At 51.9% G+C, this 22,413-nt stretch overlaps 1 protein-coding gene across 1 annotated transcript in view; it reads left to right on the top strand.

The window, feature by feature from the left end:
- Ptk7 (protein tyrosine kinase 7 (inactive)) overlaps positions 1-22,413 on the top strand; it is a 64,326-nt gene that overhangs the window by 16,797 nt on the left and 25,116 nt on the right. Inside the window, exons 2-4 of the mRNA XM_052192692.1 lie at positions 20,816-21,103; positions 21,714-21,816; positions 22,146-22,336. Coding sequence (XP_052048652.1) covers positions 20,816-21,103; positions 21,714-21,816; positions 22,146-22,336 — 582 coding nt within the window. The remainder of the gene's footprint in view (positions 1-20,815; positions 21,104-21,713; positions 21,817-22,145; positions 22,337-22,413) is intronic.

A 22,413-nucleotide genomic window follows, 5' to 3' on the forward strand; every position in this document is an offset into this window, starting at 1 on the left:
CAGGTTTGTTGGAGCTGTGGATATCGTGGAAGTTACTGCCTCGTTAAGAATTCGGGGCCTTAGAGAGGGTGGGAGCAGTTCCTTCAAGCTTACTTAACTTCTGACTGCCTTGGGCATAGGCCAGCTACTAAAATATGAAAAATGTTTGCCCAGCAGCCTCCAGAGTGTGGCCAGACTGCCCTGGCCAAAGAAAACATACCCTTACAATTCATTATTTAGCCTCCTCCTGTGCGATTGCTGGACGTCCTTCCTCCCCTGGGACCTTCCTGAATTGGGGGGCGTAGCTTGGGGAGAAGGCGGGAAGGTTCCTGCACACTCTGGAGGGAAGTTCAGTCTACAGGAGCACTGCCTGCACCCCTCTTTCTTGACTTCTTTTATTTCTTGACTCCAGTTTACTTTTTGGGTTCCCTGCTGGTGGACTTTCGGGTGCTATTTTGTTTTTTTAATGTGTATGGATGCTTTGCCCGCATGCATATCTGTGCTATGTGCCTGGTTGCCCCCCCCCCCCCCAGAGGCCAGGAGAGGGCATCAGATCCCCTGGAACTGGAGTTAGAGTCGGTTATGAGGCGCAGTATGGGTGCTGGGAATGGAAACACAGTTCCCAGTGCACTACCTGCAGAGTTCACTCTCCGGCCCCACCCCCACTTGTCACCGCCACCATTACCAACTGTCTTGCTGCCTTTGCCTTTGGGGCCTATCTTATCTCTCTGATGATTCCTGATCCCAGAATTTGTCAGAGGCTATGAACTTATCCCAATAGTGCACAAGGCTTTTGTGTGTAAAGTGTGTGTGTGTGTGAGTACACCTGTTAGGTGTGTGTAGTCTCATGTATTTACTGGATTCTGAATCAGTACTGTGCCTATCACACAAGCTCTGTGTATGCAAACTGGGGGGGGGGGGAGAGAGAGAGAGAGAGAGAGAGAGAGAGAGAGAGAGAGAGAGAGAGAGAGAGAGAGAAGAGCGGGTCATTGCCAGGGGGCTCAGGTGATTTATCACTTCCAAACACTCCCACCTCTGGTACCTAATAATCCAGACACAGCAGCCATCATGAGCCCAGCTTGTCCCAGGGGGCCGGTGGTGTGGAGTGCGGGTGCCTGGCCCGGCTCTCATCTCTGAGGTCACGTTTTTTCTCTCTTTGGCATCAGTTAGCTGGATAGTCACCTGCAGCTGTGCCGCTCCCATCCTGTCAGGGGTGGGTTCTGTTGTACTCAAGCAGATAAGCCAACCCAATGTTCTGCGGCAGTGTTGTCTTTGATTCCCCCATAAGTCCCCGGAGGTCCCCGTGGTTGCTCACGTTGGATTCCCAAGACCAGAATTCCCACCAGAGAAAGCTTTGGCTTTGTGGAATGAATTCCATGTCTTCTTGTGTCACGTGAACATGACAGTTTCCCTTGTCTGTCCTCACACTCAGCCCAGCCAGGTGGTTTTCAGGGAGGCTCTTCATGTGTGCTACAGGATGAGTTACACGAGACCCGGGAGTACCCAGTCCTCGGCGGTGTGTCTTGGGAGACCCCACAGCCCAGCTGGGGCCACTTGCTATGACTGTCCTGTTGATTGTCTCCTAGAGCGTTCGTCCTCTAAAGTCCTATTTCCTGCACGTGGCTTGTTTCTTGCCCTGGTTTTGAATGTGCTTGGCCCATGGGGACTGGCACTCTTAGGGGTGTGACCTTGTTGGAGGGAGTGTGTCACTGTGTGGGCGGGCTCTGAGGGCCCCTAGTGCTCAGGCCCCGCCCAATGCAGGAGAGAGCATCCTCCTTGCTGTCTTCTGATCAGTATGGAGAATTCTTGTCTCCTCCAGGGCCGCGGCTGCCTGCATGCCGCCATGTTTCCTGCTGTAGTGATAATGGACTAAACCTCTGAAACTGTAAGCCAGCCTCCATTAAATGGTTTCCTTGATAAGAGTTGCCTGGGTTGTGGTGTCTCTTCACAGCAATGAAACCCTAACTCAGACAGCTCCTGCCCCCCCTTTTTTTGTTTGTTTGGAATTCTGTGGGAGAAAGGAAGTGAGTATTTGAAAAGCAGGGCTGATGAGATGGCTCAGTGGACAAAGGGGCTTGCCGCCAAGGCTGATGACCTGGGTGGGTTTGATCCTCTCGACCTGCAGGGTGGAGGGCGAGCACTAACTCCTGCAAGTTGTCTTCTGGCTTCCACACATGTGCCACGACACTCGTTAACAATTAGAACAGAGAGCTGAAAAGACGGCTCAGTAGAGCACACGCTGCTCTTCCAGGGGCCCAAGTTCAGTTCCAAGCATCAAATCCCACCCAGGACCTGCTCTCCCCACCCAGCGCCCAGATCTGGGCTGGGGACTTTCTCGCTGTGCGTGGTTTTGCAAGCAGCTCAGGAAAGGTCAGTGGTTTTACTTAAAAGTCAAAAGTGGTCCAATAACCTAAAATACTGCAGGGTTTGGGGCGTGCTGGGAAACAGCACACACACACACACACAAACACACGCACATGCACACACCCCCCCCCAACTCCTAACCAGCCATCAAAAGATAAGATGGGCCTAGAAAATGCAGCAGAGACCGGCAGAAGCTCAGGGCTGTGCTCCCTCAGCCCAGCACACTGGAAACAACTAGCCACGAATCCCTGCGTATCCACCATGGCTGTGCTGGGAAGTAGGGCCACGTGATGAGAGTCCGTGGAAGTCAGTCTCATCCCCTTCCTCCGGTGTTTGAAACCTTCCGAGAGGGCGGGAGGTGGGGCTCGGGGCGGACACGGAACTAGACAGACAGAGATCTGAGAACGTGGTTCTGTGCTGGTCAGGGCAAGGCTGAGCTAAGGCTTAACATGAAGAAGACAGGTCTCTCCCAGCCATCCTTGAATTAGATAAATTTACCCCTTGTCAGAGCTGTGGTGGCTCCACAGCGTTTGCCTGTGTGAGAACGTGTGCAAGTCACTTGTAAAAATATGTGCTGGGCACTGAAGAGCCGGCTCGGCGGTTAAGAACGCTCTTGGCTTTGGCAGAGGACACGGATCTGTTTCCCAGCTCACGACAGAGCTCCATCCTAAGGGATCCAGCTTACGCTTCTGACCTTCAAGGACACTGTGTGCATTGGTGCACAGAGACACTAATCTACATAAAATAGAATAAATACATCTAAAAATAAAACTTCTTAAATATGCACTGACTACAGCCAGGCAGGACCCGGCCACTCCCCAAGTTGGGGGAAGAAAGTCAGACCTGTTCCGGCTCGTCCCAGGGGCTTGCGGAGGAGGCCGCGTGGGTCTTTGGTAATTCTTCCTACTTGGAATGAGGGAGCTGAGAAGGTTTTGACCTCTGTTGGTTCCCAGACACCTTGGGTGGGGTGGGGGTAGGGGCGGGCACAGCGCAGCAGGCCGGCATCTCTGTTCCTCCAGTAGAGCCTTCCGGAGTTCCACAGCAGTCTCACAAAGGGATCAAAGCGGGATCCCGTGTGAATATAGTTGGCAGCTTTGTGCCAAGGACTGAAGCAGAGTGTCGTTGTCCAGGCTAGGCAGAGTCTCGTTGTCCAGGCTAGACCCTCTGCTTTTACTCTGTCTTCAGAGAAGCTACGTAAAGCATGAGGCTAGCCAGCTACGTAAAGCATGAGGCTAGCCAGCCTTCTGTCCTGTTCACCATTGTGTATCCCGGCAATGTGGGAAGAGTGCCCTGCTCCTGGCGGCCCGTGCCCCATCGGAGCCTGAGTGTGTTGACACATGCCTCGAGCCCAGGACAGGAAGCTGAGGCGGAGCGGCCACAGCTGGACCCAGCCCACTTTCTTTTGCTTTATTTCTGAGCTACACTTCCAGCACCCAATACAGTATTTTGTCCTAACCCTGGTACCTGTGAATGGGATTTGGTTTAGAATTCATCTGGCTTTTGCTGAGCCGGGCGGCTGATCCTCCGTGGTGGATTCAAGACAGCCTTGGAGACTGTAGAAGAGGTGTGGTGCTGGGCAGTCGGTACACAGCACTTCTATGGTGGGGCTTGCTGCACCCCCCCTCGCCCCCCCCCCGCCCCCCCCCCACACACCCGGTGACGGAGAGCTTAGCTGTTCTTGTGGCAGCTGCCGGCTTGGAAAGGCAGACTTTCTGTGGTGGTGATTGTTTTTTTAACTGGGGACACCCAGAACAAGGTAACCATATAACAATATGGCCACGGCCTCTCAGAGCTTTCTGCTCTCACCTGGTCACTGGCATTCATTCATTCATTCATTCATTCATTCATTTTTTTCTTTTTAAAGATTTATTTATTATATATAAGTACACTGTAGCTGTCTTCAGACACACCAGAAGAGGGCATCAGATCTCATTACAGATGGTTGTGAGCCACCATGTGGTTGTTGGGAATTGAACTCAAGGGACCTCTGGAAGAGCAGTCACTATTCCTAACCTCTGGGCCATCGCTCCAGCCCCCTCATTTTTGTTTTTTTGAGACAGGGTTTCTCCGTGTAGCTCTGGCTGTCCTGGAACTCACACTGTAGACCAGGCTGGCCTCGAACTCACAGAGATCCAGGTGCTAGGGTTAAAGGTGTGCACCAGTGTTGCCCAGCGATCTCTGGTTTTTATTTTATGTTGTTCTGTGCTGGGGGTTGCACCTTAGCAGGACTTGGCGTGTGAATTCTGCCTCTAGCCCTCTGGCTTCTGACTTTCTATTTTCCAGGCATCCTTCTTCCATAAATCCATAAAACCTTGTGTTGAAGATACCTTCTAGGCCCTCCCACTCCATCTGTATAACCCTTCCCTCCGACTTAGAGGCGTCTCTTAAATCTCTGTACTGTCTCGCCATGAGCAACAGAGCACGCAAGGCTAGTGATCGCAGTTAAGCCTTAACCTGGAGCCAGATGTGACCTGACGTTTGACTTCGGCATTTTGTCTCTTACCAGCTTCCGTACGCTTCAGTGTGCCTTGCTTCTGTGCCTCAGTTACCACATCTGCAAGATGGGGATTGCGGCACACATTCCCCATCTTGGGCGGGCATGAGCCTTAACAAGACAGTATGGTTAACATGCTGGGAACGGCGCCTGGTGCGTCGTGCGGGTCAGTGAGTTAGCTATTACTGTAATTATATGTTTGCTCGCCTGACTCCCCCACTGAGCTGAGACACTTAAAGACAGTAATTGTGTGTTTTTCTCTTTGCATCTCCAGTGACTTACAGAGTACTTGGCACATGGTAGGCTCTAAATAAATGTTTGTTGAATTAATGATGATAATTAATGTAATTGCCTACCAGGAACCCATATTAGGGTCTGACCCTCAGCGGATGCCACACAGGGGTAGGGAGAACTCGATCAGCTTATCTGGAGCAGTTAAACCACCACAGACCAGCTGGTGCTTCCTTCCTGTGTGCCCACCTCCCGTGGAGCCACCCGGATGAAGTTAGCTCAGTGTGAGCTCAGCTCTTACCGTCTGTGGGCTTTCCATGGCGGTGGTGTGTGAAGCTCTGGTCTGGTGTTAGGTTTGAGCAACCACTTGGGACGCCTCGAAGGCACACAATGTGTGGTCATCAGGAGATGGTGAATTTGTAAGGTAGGTGTGGACACCCTGTGTTCAGTGACTGTCCCAGTTGGTGGCCTGCTGACGCCCAATTTTGACTTTTGTGACGTTTTAACAAAAATAAATTGTAGCATAGTGGTGCACACCTTCAATCCCAGCGCTTGGGAGGCAGAGGCAGGCAGATCTCCAAGTTCGAGGCCAGCCTGGTCTACAGAGTGAGTTCCAGGACAGCCAGGGCTACACAGAGAAACCCTGAATCTAAACACAAAACAACAAAACAAACAAAAAAGAGGTTAGTGGGCGTGTTGTGCAGTTGGTTCTGACCTTACATTCTGTGGCCTTAGGGAACCCTGCTCTGGTCAGCAGGTTTGCTGCAGGTGCTTAACCACTGAGCCATCTCTGTTTAAATCCCAAATTAGTTTAGCGAGATTCCAGAGCCTGTGGGTAATGAAGCCTGGGTCTCCAGGCTCTGTTGGGTCTGGATTTGATCTTTTCCCTCAGTAGACACATCACATCTGCTTGTCCTTCTGAGATCAGCAGGCCTCAGCAATCACTGCTAGAGCCATTATTTCATTAGGAGACTATAAAATCAGGACACTCTATTCATTAGCTGGAAATTCCTATGAAGACAAACCTCCCATTTGTTTCACTGCTCTGAGATATAGCTGTTCTTTAAAAGGGAAAAATAGCTGGCCGTGGTGGCACACACCTCTAGTCTCAGCACTCTGGAGGCAGAGGCCTGCGGATCTCTGTGAGTTCGAGGCCAGTCTGGTCTACACTGTGAGAGTCTGTCTCAAAAATATAAAAAAGGAAAAATAAGCACTTTACTAATAATTAGTTAATTGTCATTTTTCACAATAATGAAGTATATTTTTCCTGGCATCCTTCAGAGGAGACCAGCGAGACAGACACTTTTGGGCATTTAAGACAAACAAACAAACAAACAAAAAGAAACCATTATTGTGACTGTATAATTTTTTTTTCCCGAGACAGGGTTTCTCTGTATAGCCCTGGCAGTCCTGGAACTCACTCTGTAGACCAGGCTGGCCTTGAACTCAGAAATCCGCCTGCCTCTGCCTCCCAGAGTGCTGGGATTACGGGCGTGCGCCACCACTGCTGGCGACTGTATAAATTTTGTTTGTTGGTTTGTCTTGGGGTTTTTGTTTTGTTTTTGTTTTTGGTTTGTTTTTGTTTTTTTTTTTTTTTTTTTGAGACAGAGTCTTACCACGGTGCTCGGGCTGGACTAAAGCCCGATCTTTCAGCCGTCGACGGTATCCTTGATCAGGATGTACCCCAAGAACTGCCTTGGCTTTGAAGTAGTCTCCATACATTACCATTTTTCCTTGACAAAAGCAACTTGAAGAAGAAATGTTTTGGTGTGGCTCACAGTCTGAGGGTCTACGCTGACAGCGTGGGTGACAGCTGTCACACCACATCCACAATCGTGCAGACAGAGATGAGTGCTGGTACTCAGTCCCCGTTTCCTTTCTATTTGGTCCGGGACCCCAGTCTATGGGATGGGGCCGCCCACATCCAGGGTGGATTTTTCAACATCAGTTTAATTACAACACTAAAAGAAAAAAAAAAGCAGGAGGACAGAAAAGGGCTTGTGTTAGGGCGTGCTCTGAGCTAGAGTCACTTCTATTGAGTGGTGAGAAGGAAACCGGCGGCTCAGCAGGTGAAGGCGCTGTCGCCAGGTGAAGGCGCTGTCGTGAAGCCTGCTGCCCTGGGTCTGACCTTTGGAACCCACCTGCTGGAAGGAGAGAGCTGACTGCCGCAGGGTGTCCCCACATTCTTGCCATGTCACATGTGCCCACAGATGCCACATTCTTGCCATGTCACACGTGCCCACATGCCTGTGTGTCTGTGAGTTCGAGGCCAGTCTGGTCTACGAAGTGAGTTCCAGGACAATAAACAGGTTGTCCCGGGTTATCTTCTTGGCAAGAGCGTGGAACTTGAATGCAGGCTGTTCCCAGAGCTCCAGGGTTCTTGTTGGTTTTGTTTACATCTTGTTTATTTATGTTAGGGTTGGGGGTGCAGGCATGCTATGGTTCACAAGAGAAGGTCGAGGACAACTTGTGAGAGTCACTTGTCCCTTCCGCCACGAGGGTCATGGGGACTGGATCCACCGAACCATTTTCCAGCTCATCGGTCTCTGATGTCTTGCCCCTAAATGTTCTTCCTCCACACAGCCCTCCGGGCTAGGACCCTGAAGCTGTTTATTCCTTTGGATTTCCTGTAATCCCTTTCTCCTGGTGGTGGGCTTGCAGGGTAGAGTACAGGTGACATCAGTTCGTTTGCCGTGTGAGAGACAGAGGCAGGCACATAGGGCACGGCACTGTGTGCTTGGTAGGGCGCTCACTTGCTCCATAAGACTTTTCGGGGACTGTGGTACCCCAAGTTTCAATTAAGGCAACTTCCTTCTAGTGAGAGACAGGAAACTCCTGGGTCATTCAGATCACAATTGTGTGCTCTGGGGTCTGACCCTGGGCCACCCTTGGGATCTCATGGTGGGGCCCTTCTGGGAAGCTAAGCTCGTACCACTCCTTGCCTCCATGCTGGGGACTGACCCCAGGACCTTGGGCATGCTAGGCCACTGGCTCAACCCCTGAGCTACATTCCCAGGCTATTTGCTTACTTAATTTTCTGTGTGCGGGGCAATTTTGCCTGCATGTATGCTCGATGCAGCATGTATATAGCTAATACCTGAGGAGGCTCTGATCCCCTGGAACTGGAGTTAGAGACAGTTGTGAGCAGCCGTTCTGTGGGTGCTGGGAATCGGAAGCAGGTCCTCTGGAAGAGCATTCCATGCTCTTACTGTAAGCTTTCTCTCCGTCCCCAGTGCCCAGATCTTTCTAAATTGCAGGTTGAGCCAGAGTCTTGCTCAGTGGCCTAAGCTGGTCTTAAACTTGTCATTTGGCCCTAGCTGGCCTCGAATGTGATCCTCCTGTCCACCTTCCCAGTCACTGGGACTACAGGCCTTGCACCACTCTGAGCAGCCGCTGTGACTTAGAGGAGCAGTCAGTAAGGTCCCAAAGACGCTGGACTGCTGGGTCAGGGGTTCCGGAAGAGTTGGGTAGAAATTGGCCTGCTGTCATCTCGCTCTGGCCTAATGGCTCAGGCCATTTTTAGATGTCAGGAAGCGTTACAACATTACAACATGGCGCATTTCTTAGCTGAATAATGGATGAGGCCAGGGAAGGCACTGTACTCTTCCTGATGAATTATTTACCAGGAGCCTCTAAATTGAGGGCTCTCCATTATAAACGTCCTGAATCTTGCACAGGTGTGTAGCCCCTCCCTCCCCTCCTCTGTTTCCCCTCTGCACAAAGCCATCACCTTCCTTATCTCCCTTTGCTCTGAGGAGACCCTGGGGCCTGGGGCCAGCCAGTGTTTGGGTCTGATGTCCCCTCAGTCACTCTGCAGTTCCCTTCCTGGAGACCTAAGTCAGATCTGCCCGGGCAGTTAGTAGGTTAGTTGGGGGTCTGGGGCCAGTGCTCCAGACACAGGGAACCTTATGTGTGCAGGCCTTGTCTCTCTGGGCCTTGTGTCTCTCATCTGTTATCATCATCGTGTTTGTTTTTCAGTTCTCCCCTGTCCGTACCTTCCTGCCTATCGGTCCCCTGTTCTCCCTCTTCTAGTCCCACTCTTTCGTTGCCCTTTCCCCTCCCAGTCTCTCAATTTTTCTGTCCCCTCTCTCAGCTCTGTGGTCTGCAAGCTCCTCTCAGCAACCTCCCCCGCCGCCCCCACCTCCTGTCTCTTCCTCTGTCTCTGCCCCTCATTCCTGGCTTTGCAGGTCTGTAAGGCCACCCTCTAAGAACCGAGAGACACTGATGTAAGCCAGGTCTCCGAGCCTTCCAGACCCCAGCTTCCAGGCTGGCAGAGCAGGCGCAGGATAAACCTTAGGTCTCTCAGCCTCTGAAGGGCTCTTTTTTTTTTTTTCCCGGGCTGCGTGTACACACGTGAGTGCATGTGTACATGCAAATTTATGCATGTGCACGTGTGTGCATGCATGTTCTGTTTTATGGTGTTTGTGGCCAGGGTAAGCTGTCCTAGATCAAAAGCATCTGGCCGTGAGCTGGGTGTTTTGGGTACTTTTAAGAATAATTTTAAGGAGTTGTTTCTATTCCTTCCTCATCTGTTGGTTTTTTTTTTTTTTTTCATCAGTTGTTACTGATTTGGAAATTGAAATCCTTATTCTGCCATCATTACCCAGAATGCATTTTCTAAATGACACACACACACACACACACACACACACACACACAGGCAGGGGAGATAACTGTGTGGATTCCAGGCATTGAACGCAGATCATCAGGCTTGGTAATATAAATATTTTTAAAGATTTTATTTATTTTATGAATGTGGGTATACCATTACTGTCTTCAGACACACCAGAAGAGGGCATGGATCCCCTTACAGACAGATGGTTGTGAGCCACCATGTGGTTGCTGGGGATTGAACTCAGGACCTCTGGAAGAGCAGTCAGTGCTCTTAACCTCTGAGCCATCTTTCTAGGCCTAAATGAGATATTTTTAAAGTGCTGATTTTGAGAGGGAAATGTGTCTCAGTGTGTCTGTGTAGCTGTGTCTGTGTGTAAGAAGCTGGGGATCAAATCCAGAACTTTTGTTTGTTTGAAATAAAGTAGTGAGATGCCCCAGAGATGGCCCAGTGGTTGAGGGCACTGCTGTTGGTTTTTTTTGTTTTTTTGTTTGTTTGTTTTTTCGGTTTTTTTTTTTTGAGACAGGGTTTCTCTGTGTAGCCCTGACTGTCCTGGAACTCACTTTGTAGACCAGGCTGGCCTCGAACTCAGAAATCCACCTGGGGAACAGAGTTGTTCCCAGCTCCCACGTCAGTGGCTCACAGCTGACAGTTCCTCCACCTCCAGGAGTCTGACGCCCTCTTCTGGCCTCTGTGGGCACCTGCAATCACACTGCATACAAACACACAGACACCTAAATACAAATTAAAAGACAAGAGCGCACTGGCTCCCCTGGAACTGGAATCGGTTTAAGGATGGTTGTGAACCTTCCTGTGGGTGCTGAGAAAGGAACCTGGGTCCTCTGGAAGAGCAGCCAGCGTCTCCCTGCCACGCCGGTGCTCTGGCCTAGTGATAAAGTGTTTGCCTGGCATGCTCAAGACTCTTAAGGTTTATTAATCCCTAGCATTGCAAAGAGAACAAAAGAAACAAACCATCAAAACCCCAAAACAAAAAAACCCTAAAACAGCAACAGCAACAACAAAAAAACCCCAAGTCATTTGTAATGTGGTTAAGAGTTTGTAATGTCAGCAGTATGGTGACATTTATGAGGAGCCACAGAGTGGTTGAAGAAGTCCAGTGGCTCGGCTGTAGTCATGCAGCTGGCCCAGCCAGGCCTCGGATGCCCTGTCAGTCCTGTATGGGAGGACGGGACCTGCCCCTTCAGTGGCAGGCGCGGCTGCATTTGTGACATGTGACAAGGCTTTGCCCACCTCTCTTGTACATTAGTCAGCATTTTCTAGGCCTGTGGAAGCAGCAGTGGCAGAGAAGACAGTGTTTGGTGGCACGGGCAGGGGCTCCATGCGACATCCTGCCCCCCAACCCCCTGGATCCCCACCCACACTCCTGAGGGCCAGGAATATATATAACCTTGCCTCAAACCGTCAGCACTGCCAAGTGGCCTTTGTTGTTGTTGTTGTTTTTTTTCCCCCTTCAGTCTGGATTCTTTCCTTTGTCCCAGGTTGTCCTGACCCCTGACCTTTAGATCTTGGGGGAAGTGCCCCAAAGACCACTACTGCCTGCAGAAAAGCGCTGGCCCAGAAGCAGCTGTTGGTAAAGACAGGTGGATGACTCTTCTCTGAGAAGGAAGGCAGGGAAGAGGCTGAGTGGGGCTCTGACTCGGGTCCGGGTCCTACCTCTAGAGGACAGCCCAGCTGCTGAGGGGCGCCTCAGCCTCCCGCACATATGTTCGACATCACTGCACGTCCCGGCCACGTGGCAGATGCTGCTTGCCACAGGCCTTCCACGTCGTGACATAGCAAAGCGATTTCCTCACATTCCTCCGCCTCGGCTGCTCGGGAAGTGGTTTGCAGAGCATTTCTAAGTATAAAAATAGGAGACTAATGATGCTCGTGCCCCTTTGAAACCAGCTGAGGTCCAGCCTCACAGACGACTTTCAGAACAAGGAGGGTGGAGAACAGGAGAGGGTGGGGCGTGTGGGGACAGGGGGTGTGTGGGGGCAGGGCATTGAGGTCCCAAGGATACCCAGACACTTGAGGGAAACAGGAGTCCCTCTGTACAGAAGGAGGAAGGTATGTTGTGAAGATCGTACTTCAAGCTGGACAGCTATGCCCAGCTACCTACTATTTTAAAAATAAATTTTTTTGTTTGTTTTCTAGACAGGGTTTCTCTGTATAACCCTGGCTATCCTGGAACTCACTCTGTAGACCAGGCTGGCCTCAAACTCTACCTGTTTCTGCCTCCCGAGTGCTGGAGTTAAAGGCGTGTACTACCACATGCTACTGATAATTATTACCATTTTAAGATTTATTTGTGTGTGTGTGTGTGATGTATGTGTGATGTGTGTGTGATGTGTGATGATGTGTGGGCGAGTGTGTATAGGTGCCCACAGAGGCAGAAGAGGCATCGGATTTCCTGGAGCAGCTTGAAGTGGGTGCTGGGAACTGAACTCGGGTCCTCGGGAAGCGCAGCAAGCCCTCTTTAACTACAGAGGCATCTCTTCATCTCTCTCAAAATGAGCACTTTGTTTTGCTTCTCCTGCCCAAACCCAGCAGTCTGTTCCTTCATCTGAGGAGGGAACGGGGTGAGTGTAGGCTGCAGGAAGGGAGACTCAAAGCACCACAAACAGGAGAAGTGAGAGCTGCAGTACAGAAGACACAATGTAAGACAGTCTGCAGAAGTTAAAACTTCCCGCTTAGGGGCTGCAGAGATGGCGCAGCAGTTAGGAGCAGTGACTGCTCTTCCAAAGGCCCCGGGTTCAAATCTCAGCATCTGCATGACAGTTCACAGCTGTCTGTAATTCCAGGTACCGGGAATACAATGCTCTCACGCAAAACACCTATGTAAATCTAAACAAACAAACAAGCTTGTTTAGTGGGTGAGAAGTTGGTGCAGCTTTTAGGAGCGCTGACCGCCTTTACGGAGGACCTGAGTTCAGTTCCTAGCTCCTGTGTTAGATGCCTGTCACCTCTAACTCCAGCTTCAAGGCTCTCTGACGCCCTCTTCTGGTCTCTGTAAGTATCTGCACTCATAACACAAACCCGCACACATAAACATAGCTAAAAATAAAACAAGTATCTTTCAAAAATACTTACTTGTAGATCAACTATCTTATTTTAGAATGCTACATCCAAACAAAAGGATTTACATTAAATCCAACAGAATGGTTGTGGGGAGGTGTATGCACAGGGAATTAGTGGACAAAAAGAAAAACAAAGAAAGCTCTTGCTTTCCCTGGTGACATGGGAAGACAGAGAGGACCTGAGAGCCCAGGGGCAGGTACTCATTCTGGCGTTGATGAGAACACCCTAACTCCAGGGCGTCTATAAAGGTGTGCTGAGGGGCTGGGGAGTTGGCTCAGTGGGCAAAACCCTGCATCATGAGCCTGAGAACCAGACTTCCGATCTCCAGAATCTACTTAACTGGGAGGTAGGTGTGGCCATGCCTCTGGTCTCAGTGCACGGGAGGCAAGCTGACTGACTGGACAAGCCAAAGCAGGAGTTGTTTGTTCAAGTGAGAGAGTCCACCTCAGTATATAAGGTAGAGAGTGATTGGGAAAGACACGCACACATCAGACATACCACATATACACACCATGCATTACAGATCACAGAGACACCACACACACATACACACATACCATACACTAGACACTACACACACATCATATCACACACGTATAGATGCAAAAATAAATACTGCTGACCAGTGTTGAGAATTCCAGGGCTCAAAAATAGCACAGCATCTTACAGAACCTGGCAAGAGGCGGACAGGCATTGCCACTGAGTGGGACTCTTCCAGGGTGGGGCTGTTTTCTCTCTTCCATTTGGTATGGTGACTGACGGCTACATGTGACTCCTGTGTACTTCAGAGTCTGAGGAAAAGAATTTTTAACTTTATTTCTCATACTTTTTATCATTTTAAAAATTGATGTGGTATGGTGTGGGGTGTGTGTGTGTGTGTGTGTGTGTGATGGTTTAATGTATATCATGTAGGTGCCCAAAGGGTTCAGAGAGCTTCAGATCCTGCAAAAGATGGTTGTGAGCCACCTGAGGTGGGCGCTGGGTCCTCTAGAAGAGCAGCTAGCACTTAACTGCTGAGCTGTCTCTCCAACTCACTTGGATGTCATTTCACATTAAGTTAAATTTAAATAGCCTCGTGTAAGCTGGGGGTGGTGCAGAAATCTGTTCAAGGCTCCCATCTTCCAAACCAGAAAGTCAGGCCCCTGGGGGAAAATCAAATTGGCTGTGTTAGATGAAAGTAAATCTAGAACCCCATTTGAGCTGAGAGGGGCAGTCACGTGACAGTTCTCAGCCCGGCGGGGGGGGGGGGGGAGGTCCCATGACCGGTGTGTGTGTGTGTGTGTGTGTGTCCTAAGACCATTGGGAAACACATCATAATTCATGACAGTGGAAAATTTACAGATATGACATAGCAACAAAAACAGTTTCGTGGTTGGGAGGGGGGTGGTTCACCACAATGTGAGGAACTGCAGTAAAGGGTCGTAGCAGCAGGGGGGTTGAGAACCGCTGCCACCCATGCTCCTGGTGTGCTCTTCCTAGTATCCCCCATTCACCAGGAGAGGCACAGAAGCATCACCATGCAGACGAGTGTCAACCCTCCTTGTGGGCGTGGCACGTGGCCTCAGTGGCACAGACACGCAGAAGGGAATTTCATCTCCACTGTGCCCCCAGCTGCTTCCAGCCCAGTGCACCTGCCTTGGAGAGAGTCACAAGTAATCCCTCTAAGGCCAAGTGTGCAGCTGAAGGCTGGGGTGGGGACACAGCCTAGAGAGCGGAGCCTCTGAGGCTCCAACGCATCCCAGCGTCCCTGGAGCCCGGGCAGGGGTTGTGTTTCTTCCTGACCACCACCTTACTCTGAACTGACACCCACTGCTGCTTCTTGGAGACACGCACAGATGTTTGGGAGTCTCCACGGATGAAGCACATCTGGCGGGTTCTACCCTGCCCGTCGAAGATGGGGAGGTGCCGTACCTGTGGTGTGTCCAGTGGCTGTGGAGCATTTAAGCCTCAACTCTGTGCTTGGACACACGTGGTGCTGGACACACGTGCTTACCCTTAGACCCGTCGGTGCTGACCCCATGTGCCTTCAGAGTTATCTCAACTCACAGGCACAATGAACAGTCTGGTGAGCTGGGAGGTGATTGGGTTTGCCGTGTATCCCTGTGGTTTATTCCCGTGGTGGTAGAGATGTATTCCTCGGACGTTAACCCTGGAAAGGTGGCTCAGCAGTTAAAACCGCTGGTTGCTTTTCCAAAGGACCAGGGTTGGATCCCAGCACCCTGATCAATTTGCTTATAGTCCTAACAGGCAAGAGAGTTGCAAGTTCAAGGCCATCCTCCACTATATAGCAGGCCACCATGGGCTGCATGAAACCCAGCCTCAAGGAAGAATGACAAAGAGGCCTGGAGCGCTAGTTGAACCGTCAGGACTGCTCACTGCTCTTGCAGGGACCTGGGTTTGGTGCCCAGGACCCACATTGTTCTTGGCCGTGTATAACTCCAAGTCCAGGGGACCCGATGCCCTCTTCTGGTCCCCAAGGTCACCTACACACATGCTGCATAACTTCAGACACCATCACATAAATAAATTTAAAGAAAAGAAGTAGAAGTTTCCACATGGAGAGCCTGGTGTTGGGGACTGTGTTTCAGTGGGACAGGAGCCTGGCCGCTCTCTTACCTGGAACATTCGGGCTTCATGAGGTGAAAGCGACTTGTCCTGGCCTGTGCCTTAGGGTTGCTCCCGAAAATGCATGGAAACCTGACACACGGTCGACACGGTCGCTCTGTTGACACCGCTCCAACAAGAGCCACTCTGGTCTCGGTCCCAGGGTTCACCTGAAGTTGAGGATTTTCCTCATAGGGACCTGGACCCTGGGACTGGTAGTCTTGAGCTCTGGTGTGCAAGACTTAGCCAGGTATGTGTGAGTGGTGGCCCTTGGGTAGAGAGGAGGTAACAGCCCCTCTCTTGAACATTCACTACCATGTAAAATGCCCTTGTGGTGTCGCAGAGCCTGTACCTGCGAGGCTTGGGCTGGCGAGGTACAGCTCAGTAACTAGGGTTGTAGGGGCTCGGTCCAAAGAATGGGATTTTACAGGAGGGGAAGAAGGAGTTAGGATTATTTAGTTACATTATGTAGGCTCTGAGCCCTGTACGGGTCCTGGAGGCCTTTCCCCGCATAGGTCAGAGGGTTGGCCCTTGAGAGATGGGCAGCCAAACTGGATGTGTTGTGCAGTGAATTAGCCCGAATCACTCAGAACCGGAGTGCGAGTGAAAGCTTGCTGTTGATTGGCAGGCGAGGGCATGGATGTGTAATCTTGGCACTTGGAGGGCAGAGGCGGGAGGATCCCAAACTGTAGTATAAGACCCTGCTTGTAAAGAGCAAGGACTTAACGCCAGGTCTTAGGAGCGCTCATGGCGCCGAGGCAGAGGGATCTCCTCGAGCTAGCGGTCAGCCTGGTCTACATAGAAGCTCCAGGCCCGCCATGGCCACGTAGTGAGCCCTAAAGTGTGTCCTGTGCACACGCCAAGGGTTGGGTGTGTTAGTCCATGGGCGAGTGCTTTGCTTCTGCTTGCGCAAGGCCTTGAGTTTGAACCCCAGTACCACAAAACAAAATCCCCAAAACCAAGCTTTTTGCTGTACCTTCCACATAGCGACTGTGTTGACACGTATGTGTCTGCACACAGACTGGGTAGGTCTGGAGTCCAGAGAACAACCAGGAGTTGGGTGTTACATCAGGGCTATGTATCAGGGGTGGTGGGTGCCGGGCATAGAGCAGGCATGGAAATTGGCCTTTTTTTTTTTTTTTCTTTAAGATGAGACTCTTTTTTTTTTTTTTTTTAAGATTTATTTATTTATTTTATGTGAGCACAATGTCACTTTCTTCAGACACCAGAAGAGGGCATGGGACCCCGTTGTTGTGAGCCATCATGTGGTTGCTGGGAATTGACCTCATATCCTCTGGAAGAGCAGGAGGTGCTCTTAACCACTGAGCCATCATCTCTCCAGCCCTGGCTTTTTTTGTTCTTTGTTTTTTGTTTTTTTTCTTAAGAGGCTAGGGCTAGAGGTTAGTGTCTGTGTAGCGGACTGTTGACGAGCCAGAGGTACGACTCAGAAAGTGCCCTTCTGAGGTGTTTGAAGCTGGAGCGATGCTGGGATTCTGCCTGGTGGAGAGATGCCTCTGCCTGCATCTTGTTGCCAAGGAGCTTCTTGGACTGCTGGTGCCCACAGGCAAGGCGCCCACCTACCTCCTCCCTTTCAGGACGCCCCATAGTGGGTGTGGACCTCGCATGTGTGAATCCACTTAGCCCTTGACCAGCCTGGATGGTAGCCTGCTGTCTCAGCACCCCAGACTACACCTGGGCAGGGCTGCTTGGTGGCAGGCAAGCTGCCATCATCACGTAGGGCTCGGTGCTGCAGTTCCACAAGGCCCAGGGAAGAGAGACAGTGCAGCGTTAGGAGACCCGGGACCAGTGAGACCAGAGGAGACCTTTCTTAGACGGCAAACCAGAGGCCATCCCTCTAGTTAGAGGTAACGACAGGAAATGCACCACCTTGAGATAGGTACCATCTTAGTCCCCAAAAGCTACCTTACACTAAGCTAAGAGCTCCTGGAGTCTGCCATCGCTGCCAGGGACTCTCCGGTTCCCCGAAACATCAATGGAGCAATGTTTACAACCAGCCATGCAGGTTGGCAGCCGGGCACATTCCCACTGCCTTCTGAGCAAATGTGGGGGCCGCTGTGCAGGGGCTCGGAGAACCCGGAGGCTCCTTTCCGCTGGCTTTGGAAACATCTAAGTCTACCCCAGCCAGGCACTAACCAGGACCTGCTGTGAGCTGACGTCAGGACAGAGGCCCCTGGGAGGCCTGGCTTTGATGTTTCCCAGGCTGTGTCACAGTGGTGCGGGCTGGCGGGGGCTCTGAGTGGCAGTCTGGGAATGCAGCCTCTCTGGTCATAGCTCTAGAGAGCCATAGCCCTGGCCCCAGGAGGGGATGTGGAAGGCTGAGGGGGGCCAGGAGTGGGGCCGGAGGGGGGCTGAGCTGTGTCCCTCAGAGTTACACAGGCTCTTCTCAGATTTCTGCAGCAGGTGGTCTGGGGTTCCTGTGCCCCCAGGGCCTCCGTCCCACCATCTGGTTGTCCTCTGCTCTCTGGGGGTGATTTCTCATGTCTAGGCATCGGGCATATCCCTGAGCCTTGGCATGAGGAGAGCTGTCTGGTGTTCTGAGGATTTGAATCCTTGCTCAGGAAGAGAGTTCGTGGGCTTAACAATAGTTGCCTCTTACCAAAGATGAACTCTGGTTGGGGCATTTCACACACATGGTTGCGTTATGGCTGCCTCACAAGATCTTCCTGTGGGAAGAACATGGCGTGTGACAGGATCAGACTTGGGTCTGTCTGAAGCTGAACACCCTCCAGTACATCCTTAAAAATAAAATAAGCCTTTAAGGAAAAAACCCACACATGCAATCAAGTTGCCTCTCCCCCATCCCCAACACACACACACACACACACACACACACACACACACACACACACATCTCATCCTTTTAGCCAGTAAGATGGTTTAAACAGCCAGCCCTTGCCTTCCAGCCTAGCGAATAACCCAAGTTCAATTCCTGGAACCCAAATCGTGGAAGGAGAGAAACCAGCTCTAACAAATTATCCTCAGATAAGCAATCTGCCTAGACAAATAAACATACGTGTGCACGCGCACTTGTGCACACATACACACAAATATATAAATAGAAGCACCTAGAACTGATGGCTCAGTCAGTGTAGCGCTTGCCACACCAGCATGAAGACCTCACCCCAGAGCCCACATAAGAATCGACTGTGGTGGTGTGGCGTGTGCTTGGACCCTCGTACCAGAGGGGCCTAAGACCACCGACTCCACAGGGGCTCACTGCCCAGACACCCGGCCTACTAGTTTCTCAGATCACTGAGAGACCCTGTCTCAGCAGGTAAACAGGATGGAAAGTTGCTGAGGAGTGGTACCTGAGGTTGACCTCTGGCCTCTTCATACATGTACACATGTGTGTGCATACACACACACACACACACACACACACACACACACTTTTTTTTTAAGACGTGTGTTTTAAGCAAGTTTACGATCTTATGTTCGACTGTGTTCATGCTATTCTGAGCAACAAGTCGGACACCCTGGCTGACACCCAAGGCAGACAGGTGATGTCTCTGCTCTTTGGTGAACTTCCTGGAGTTATGGGTTGAGGGTCCCAAGATTTCAGTGAATTGCATTTACAGAGGACCACCATGGAGTAGGACCGATTCTGCCTGTCACAGGAGGAGGCTGGCAAGTTCCTCATGCCAGGCCTGCCCTAGACTTGAGTCTTCTTCAGGTCACCCAGTGTTCTCTGAGTGTCTCTGTGAGCCTGGCATTGTCTGTACGAGGCAGTCTGCCATACTGCCTGACTGTGAGGGAACCAACCCGCCCTCGTAGGATCGGATGTTTCCAGAGCCAGGCTAGGAAGAGTGGGAGAGGGGTTGGCTTCTTTAGGTTATGAGCATGGTATTGTCACATGTGAGCTGTCCGACCTTTAGTTATTCCTTCATATTTCTGGGCCTGAGTTTACAGTTCCATACCACAGAGGGTTTGTACCATGATGCCTAGCGGGGACAGGACCACACCCCTGTGGAGTATTTAGAGATGGATAGGGGTGTGTTGGCGTTGGCACAGTAACTGGGGTGCCTGGAGGCATGTTTGTTAACTGGCACAGTGGGTGGGATCACCCTGCTTGCTAGAGAATTGTCTTGCACAGGGAACCAGCAGGACCCCTAAGAGAAGGAAGAAGGGTGCTTTGGGATGCTTCCAGCTCCCCGAATGTTTGATCTGAGGGGTTGTGGACCTTTGGGAAGGTTGGGAGATAGACGGGTTTCAGAACAGCCCCTCATCTGGATCCAGCCCTGTTAGATCCTAGGACTTGTACTGACATCAACTCTGAGAAGACAGAATCTCGAACCTGAAGAAGCAAACCTCATCTCCAGGGCCCTTACAGAGCGCTGGCTGGGCTGTGGTTGCTCCCCAGTTACTCGGAAAGTAATGGCGGGGAAGAAGACCTTCTTAGTGTCTCCCTGTCCTTATATGGCCCTGAGCCTGCTTCTTCCTGGCGGCTGGGAACACCTCTTCCATGTTGAAGCCTGGTGGTTCCGGGACTCTGCCAGGCACCCACCTGGCAGGAACAAAGCCCAGTGTGTTACTTCTGACCCTGCTGTAACCATGCCTCCCGCAAGTCCGGCCCTGCCCTCCGCCTGCCCCGCCCATCTGCTCAGCACAGGTATTTGATCTTCCCTGTTGCCCCTGGCCCCGGTTCTGCCTTTGGTTGCCAGGGGTGGAGGCAGCTGGGTCATAGTTGTTCCCCTAGTTAGCACCAAAGCGGAGTGACTGTGTGCAGGAAGGTCAACAGGCTTTGACTGCAGCTGGATTTTCAGAGAGAGAGACCAGACGTCAGGGCGACCTCGGTACATCTTGGCCAAAGCTTTTGTGTCTAGAGAATTTTGGCTTCTCCAGTGAAAGGGTGACGTCTTGGCTGCAGAGCCTCTGTGGGTGGGCTTGTGAGCCGCGGCTGCTCTGCTCGCTGGTACTCTAGGGTTGTCTGGCTAAGCTGCCATTTTGCCGTGATGTTCAAGTCAAGATTAAACTTTGTTCTGTGTCTTCACTATGGGGTAGGAAGGGAGGGATGGGTTCCTTTTCAGGTCCCCGGGTCCCCACCTAGCGTCAGGACTTGGGGTGCGGTCTTGTAGGATCCCCTCTCTTTGGGAAGCCAGATGTGATCAGCCCCCACCCAGCCCTCAGGGCACCCTTCCTAATTTACAGACACCAGCTTTCCACGCCAGCCACTTGGCATTTCCATGGCCACAGACACATCTTGTGTGTTTGTCCTTCCTAGCCTCAGAACTCAAGGCTCCTTGACCCGCGGACATTTTTGTCTTTGGATTCTGCACAGCAGGGCTGGAGCTCCTCCCAGGACCTCTGTGACATTGTTATTTGTCCCTGTGTTTATTGATCAGCCGTGTTCGTGGCCCCACTTCCCCTCTGTGTTAGGACAGAGGCGCCAGCTCCTCCTGACCCTGCCTCTCCCACGTCTGCTCCTGCAGGTGCCCACGCTGCCATTGTATTTATCAAGGAGCCGTCCTCCCAGGATGCACTCGAAGGGCGCCGGGCGCTGCTCCGGTGTGAAGTGGAGGCGCCAGGCCCGGTGCACGTGTACTGGCTGCTCAATGGGGCGCCCGTCCAGGACACCGAGCGACGGTTTGCCCAGGGCAGCAGCCTGAGCTTCGCAGCTGTGGACCGGCTTCAGGATTCTGGGGCCTTCCAGTGTGTGGCCCGCGATAACGTCACCGGAGAGGAGGCCCGCAGTACCAATGCCTCCTTCAACATCAAATGTGAGAGCCTGTGGAGGGAGGGTGCTGTGCCTGGGGCATCCATCAGCCTCAGCAGCTGAGCCCTGGGAGCGGAGCCTCTGCCTCGGTTTCTCCTGCTGCCAGTTGGATGGGCCAGATAGAGCCTGGTGGTACTGCTTGTGTGGCTAAGAGGAGGGAGCAGGCTTGAACTGCCTCCTTCTCCCTCCTCACTTTCTACCGTCTTTGTATCTTCTTCCTCACCCTGTCCTCTCCCCTTCCCTCCCATCCATCCTTTCAAACCCTCCCTTCCCTTTACTATGCTGTAGATCGGACCTAGGGTCCCATTCATGCTGAGCACATTGTATTACCACAGACAAAGTACCGTTCATTTTTCCCACCCTTCCATACCACTTCAAGTCTCTGTCCCTTTTATCCGCTGGAGGCTTTCACTGAAGTCCTTGGCATGTATTAAATTTGACCCGCCAGGGACGGGGCGTGTGCTCTGTATCTGCACCCACAGCCTCAGCTGCAGCTTTCCAGCGCTCGCCTGTGTGTGTAGGGCAGGTGCACACCTGAGGGCTCCGTGGTGCCCTCCTTCCCCTCCACTTTCCCACTTTTGCTCCGCTCACTGCAACTGTGGCCTCTGCTCCAGGGATCGAAGCAGGCCCCGTGGTCCTGAAGCACCCAGCCTCAGAAGCTGAGATCCAGCCGCAGACCCAGGTCACGCTTCGTTGTCACATCGACGGGCACCCTCGGTAAGGAGCCTTGGAGGGTGGGGATCGAGACCTGTAGGGATGTCACCCCAAGTCCTAGAATCTGTGCAGCTGGACTTTGCTTCATGCTGGAACAACTCCCACCGGCCTCTAGTAGCTGGAGAAGGACGACTACTGCTCCGGATGACCCTAGACTCTGGGAACCGAGCGATCTGGATCTCTTTCCTTTTACCCCTGAACTAATGTTTGCCCTTGTGGAGACTGTTTCCCCTTCCCAGGCCCCATCCCTCCACTTGTAAACTGGAGTACCCAGTTAGATGTCTCATTCTGTACCCCCCCTTTCCCTGCTTATGACCCCCCATGCCCTACAGGCCTACCTACCAGTGGTTCCGAGATGGGACCCCCCTCTCTGATGATCAGAGCACCCACACAGTCAGCAGCAGGGAGAGGAACCTGACCCTACGGCCAGCCGGTCCCGAACATAGCGGCCTCTACTCCTGCTGTGCCCACAATGCCTTTGGGCAGGCCTGCAGCAGCCAGAACTTCACCTTGAGTATTGCAGGTGAGCCTGTTGTGAGGGTAGGAGAGGGGAGGCAGAGCTAGTGGGGGGCTCACCTCCCTGCCTGCTCACCCCCTCCA

Source organism: Apodemus sylvaticus, chromosome 9 (assembly GCF_947179515.1).
Source record: "Apodemus sylvaticus chromosome 9, mApoSyl1.1, whole genome shotgun sequence".
Lineage (NCBI taxonomy): Eukaryota > Metazoa > Chordata > Mammalia > Rodentia > Muridae > Apodemus > Apodemus sylvaticus.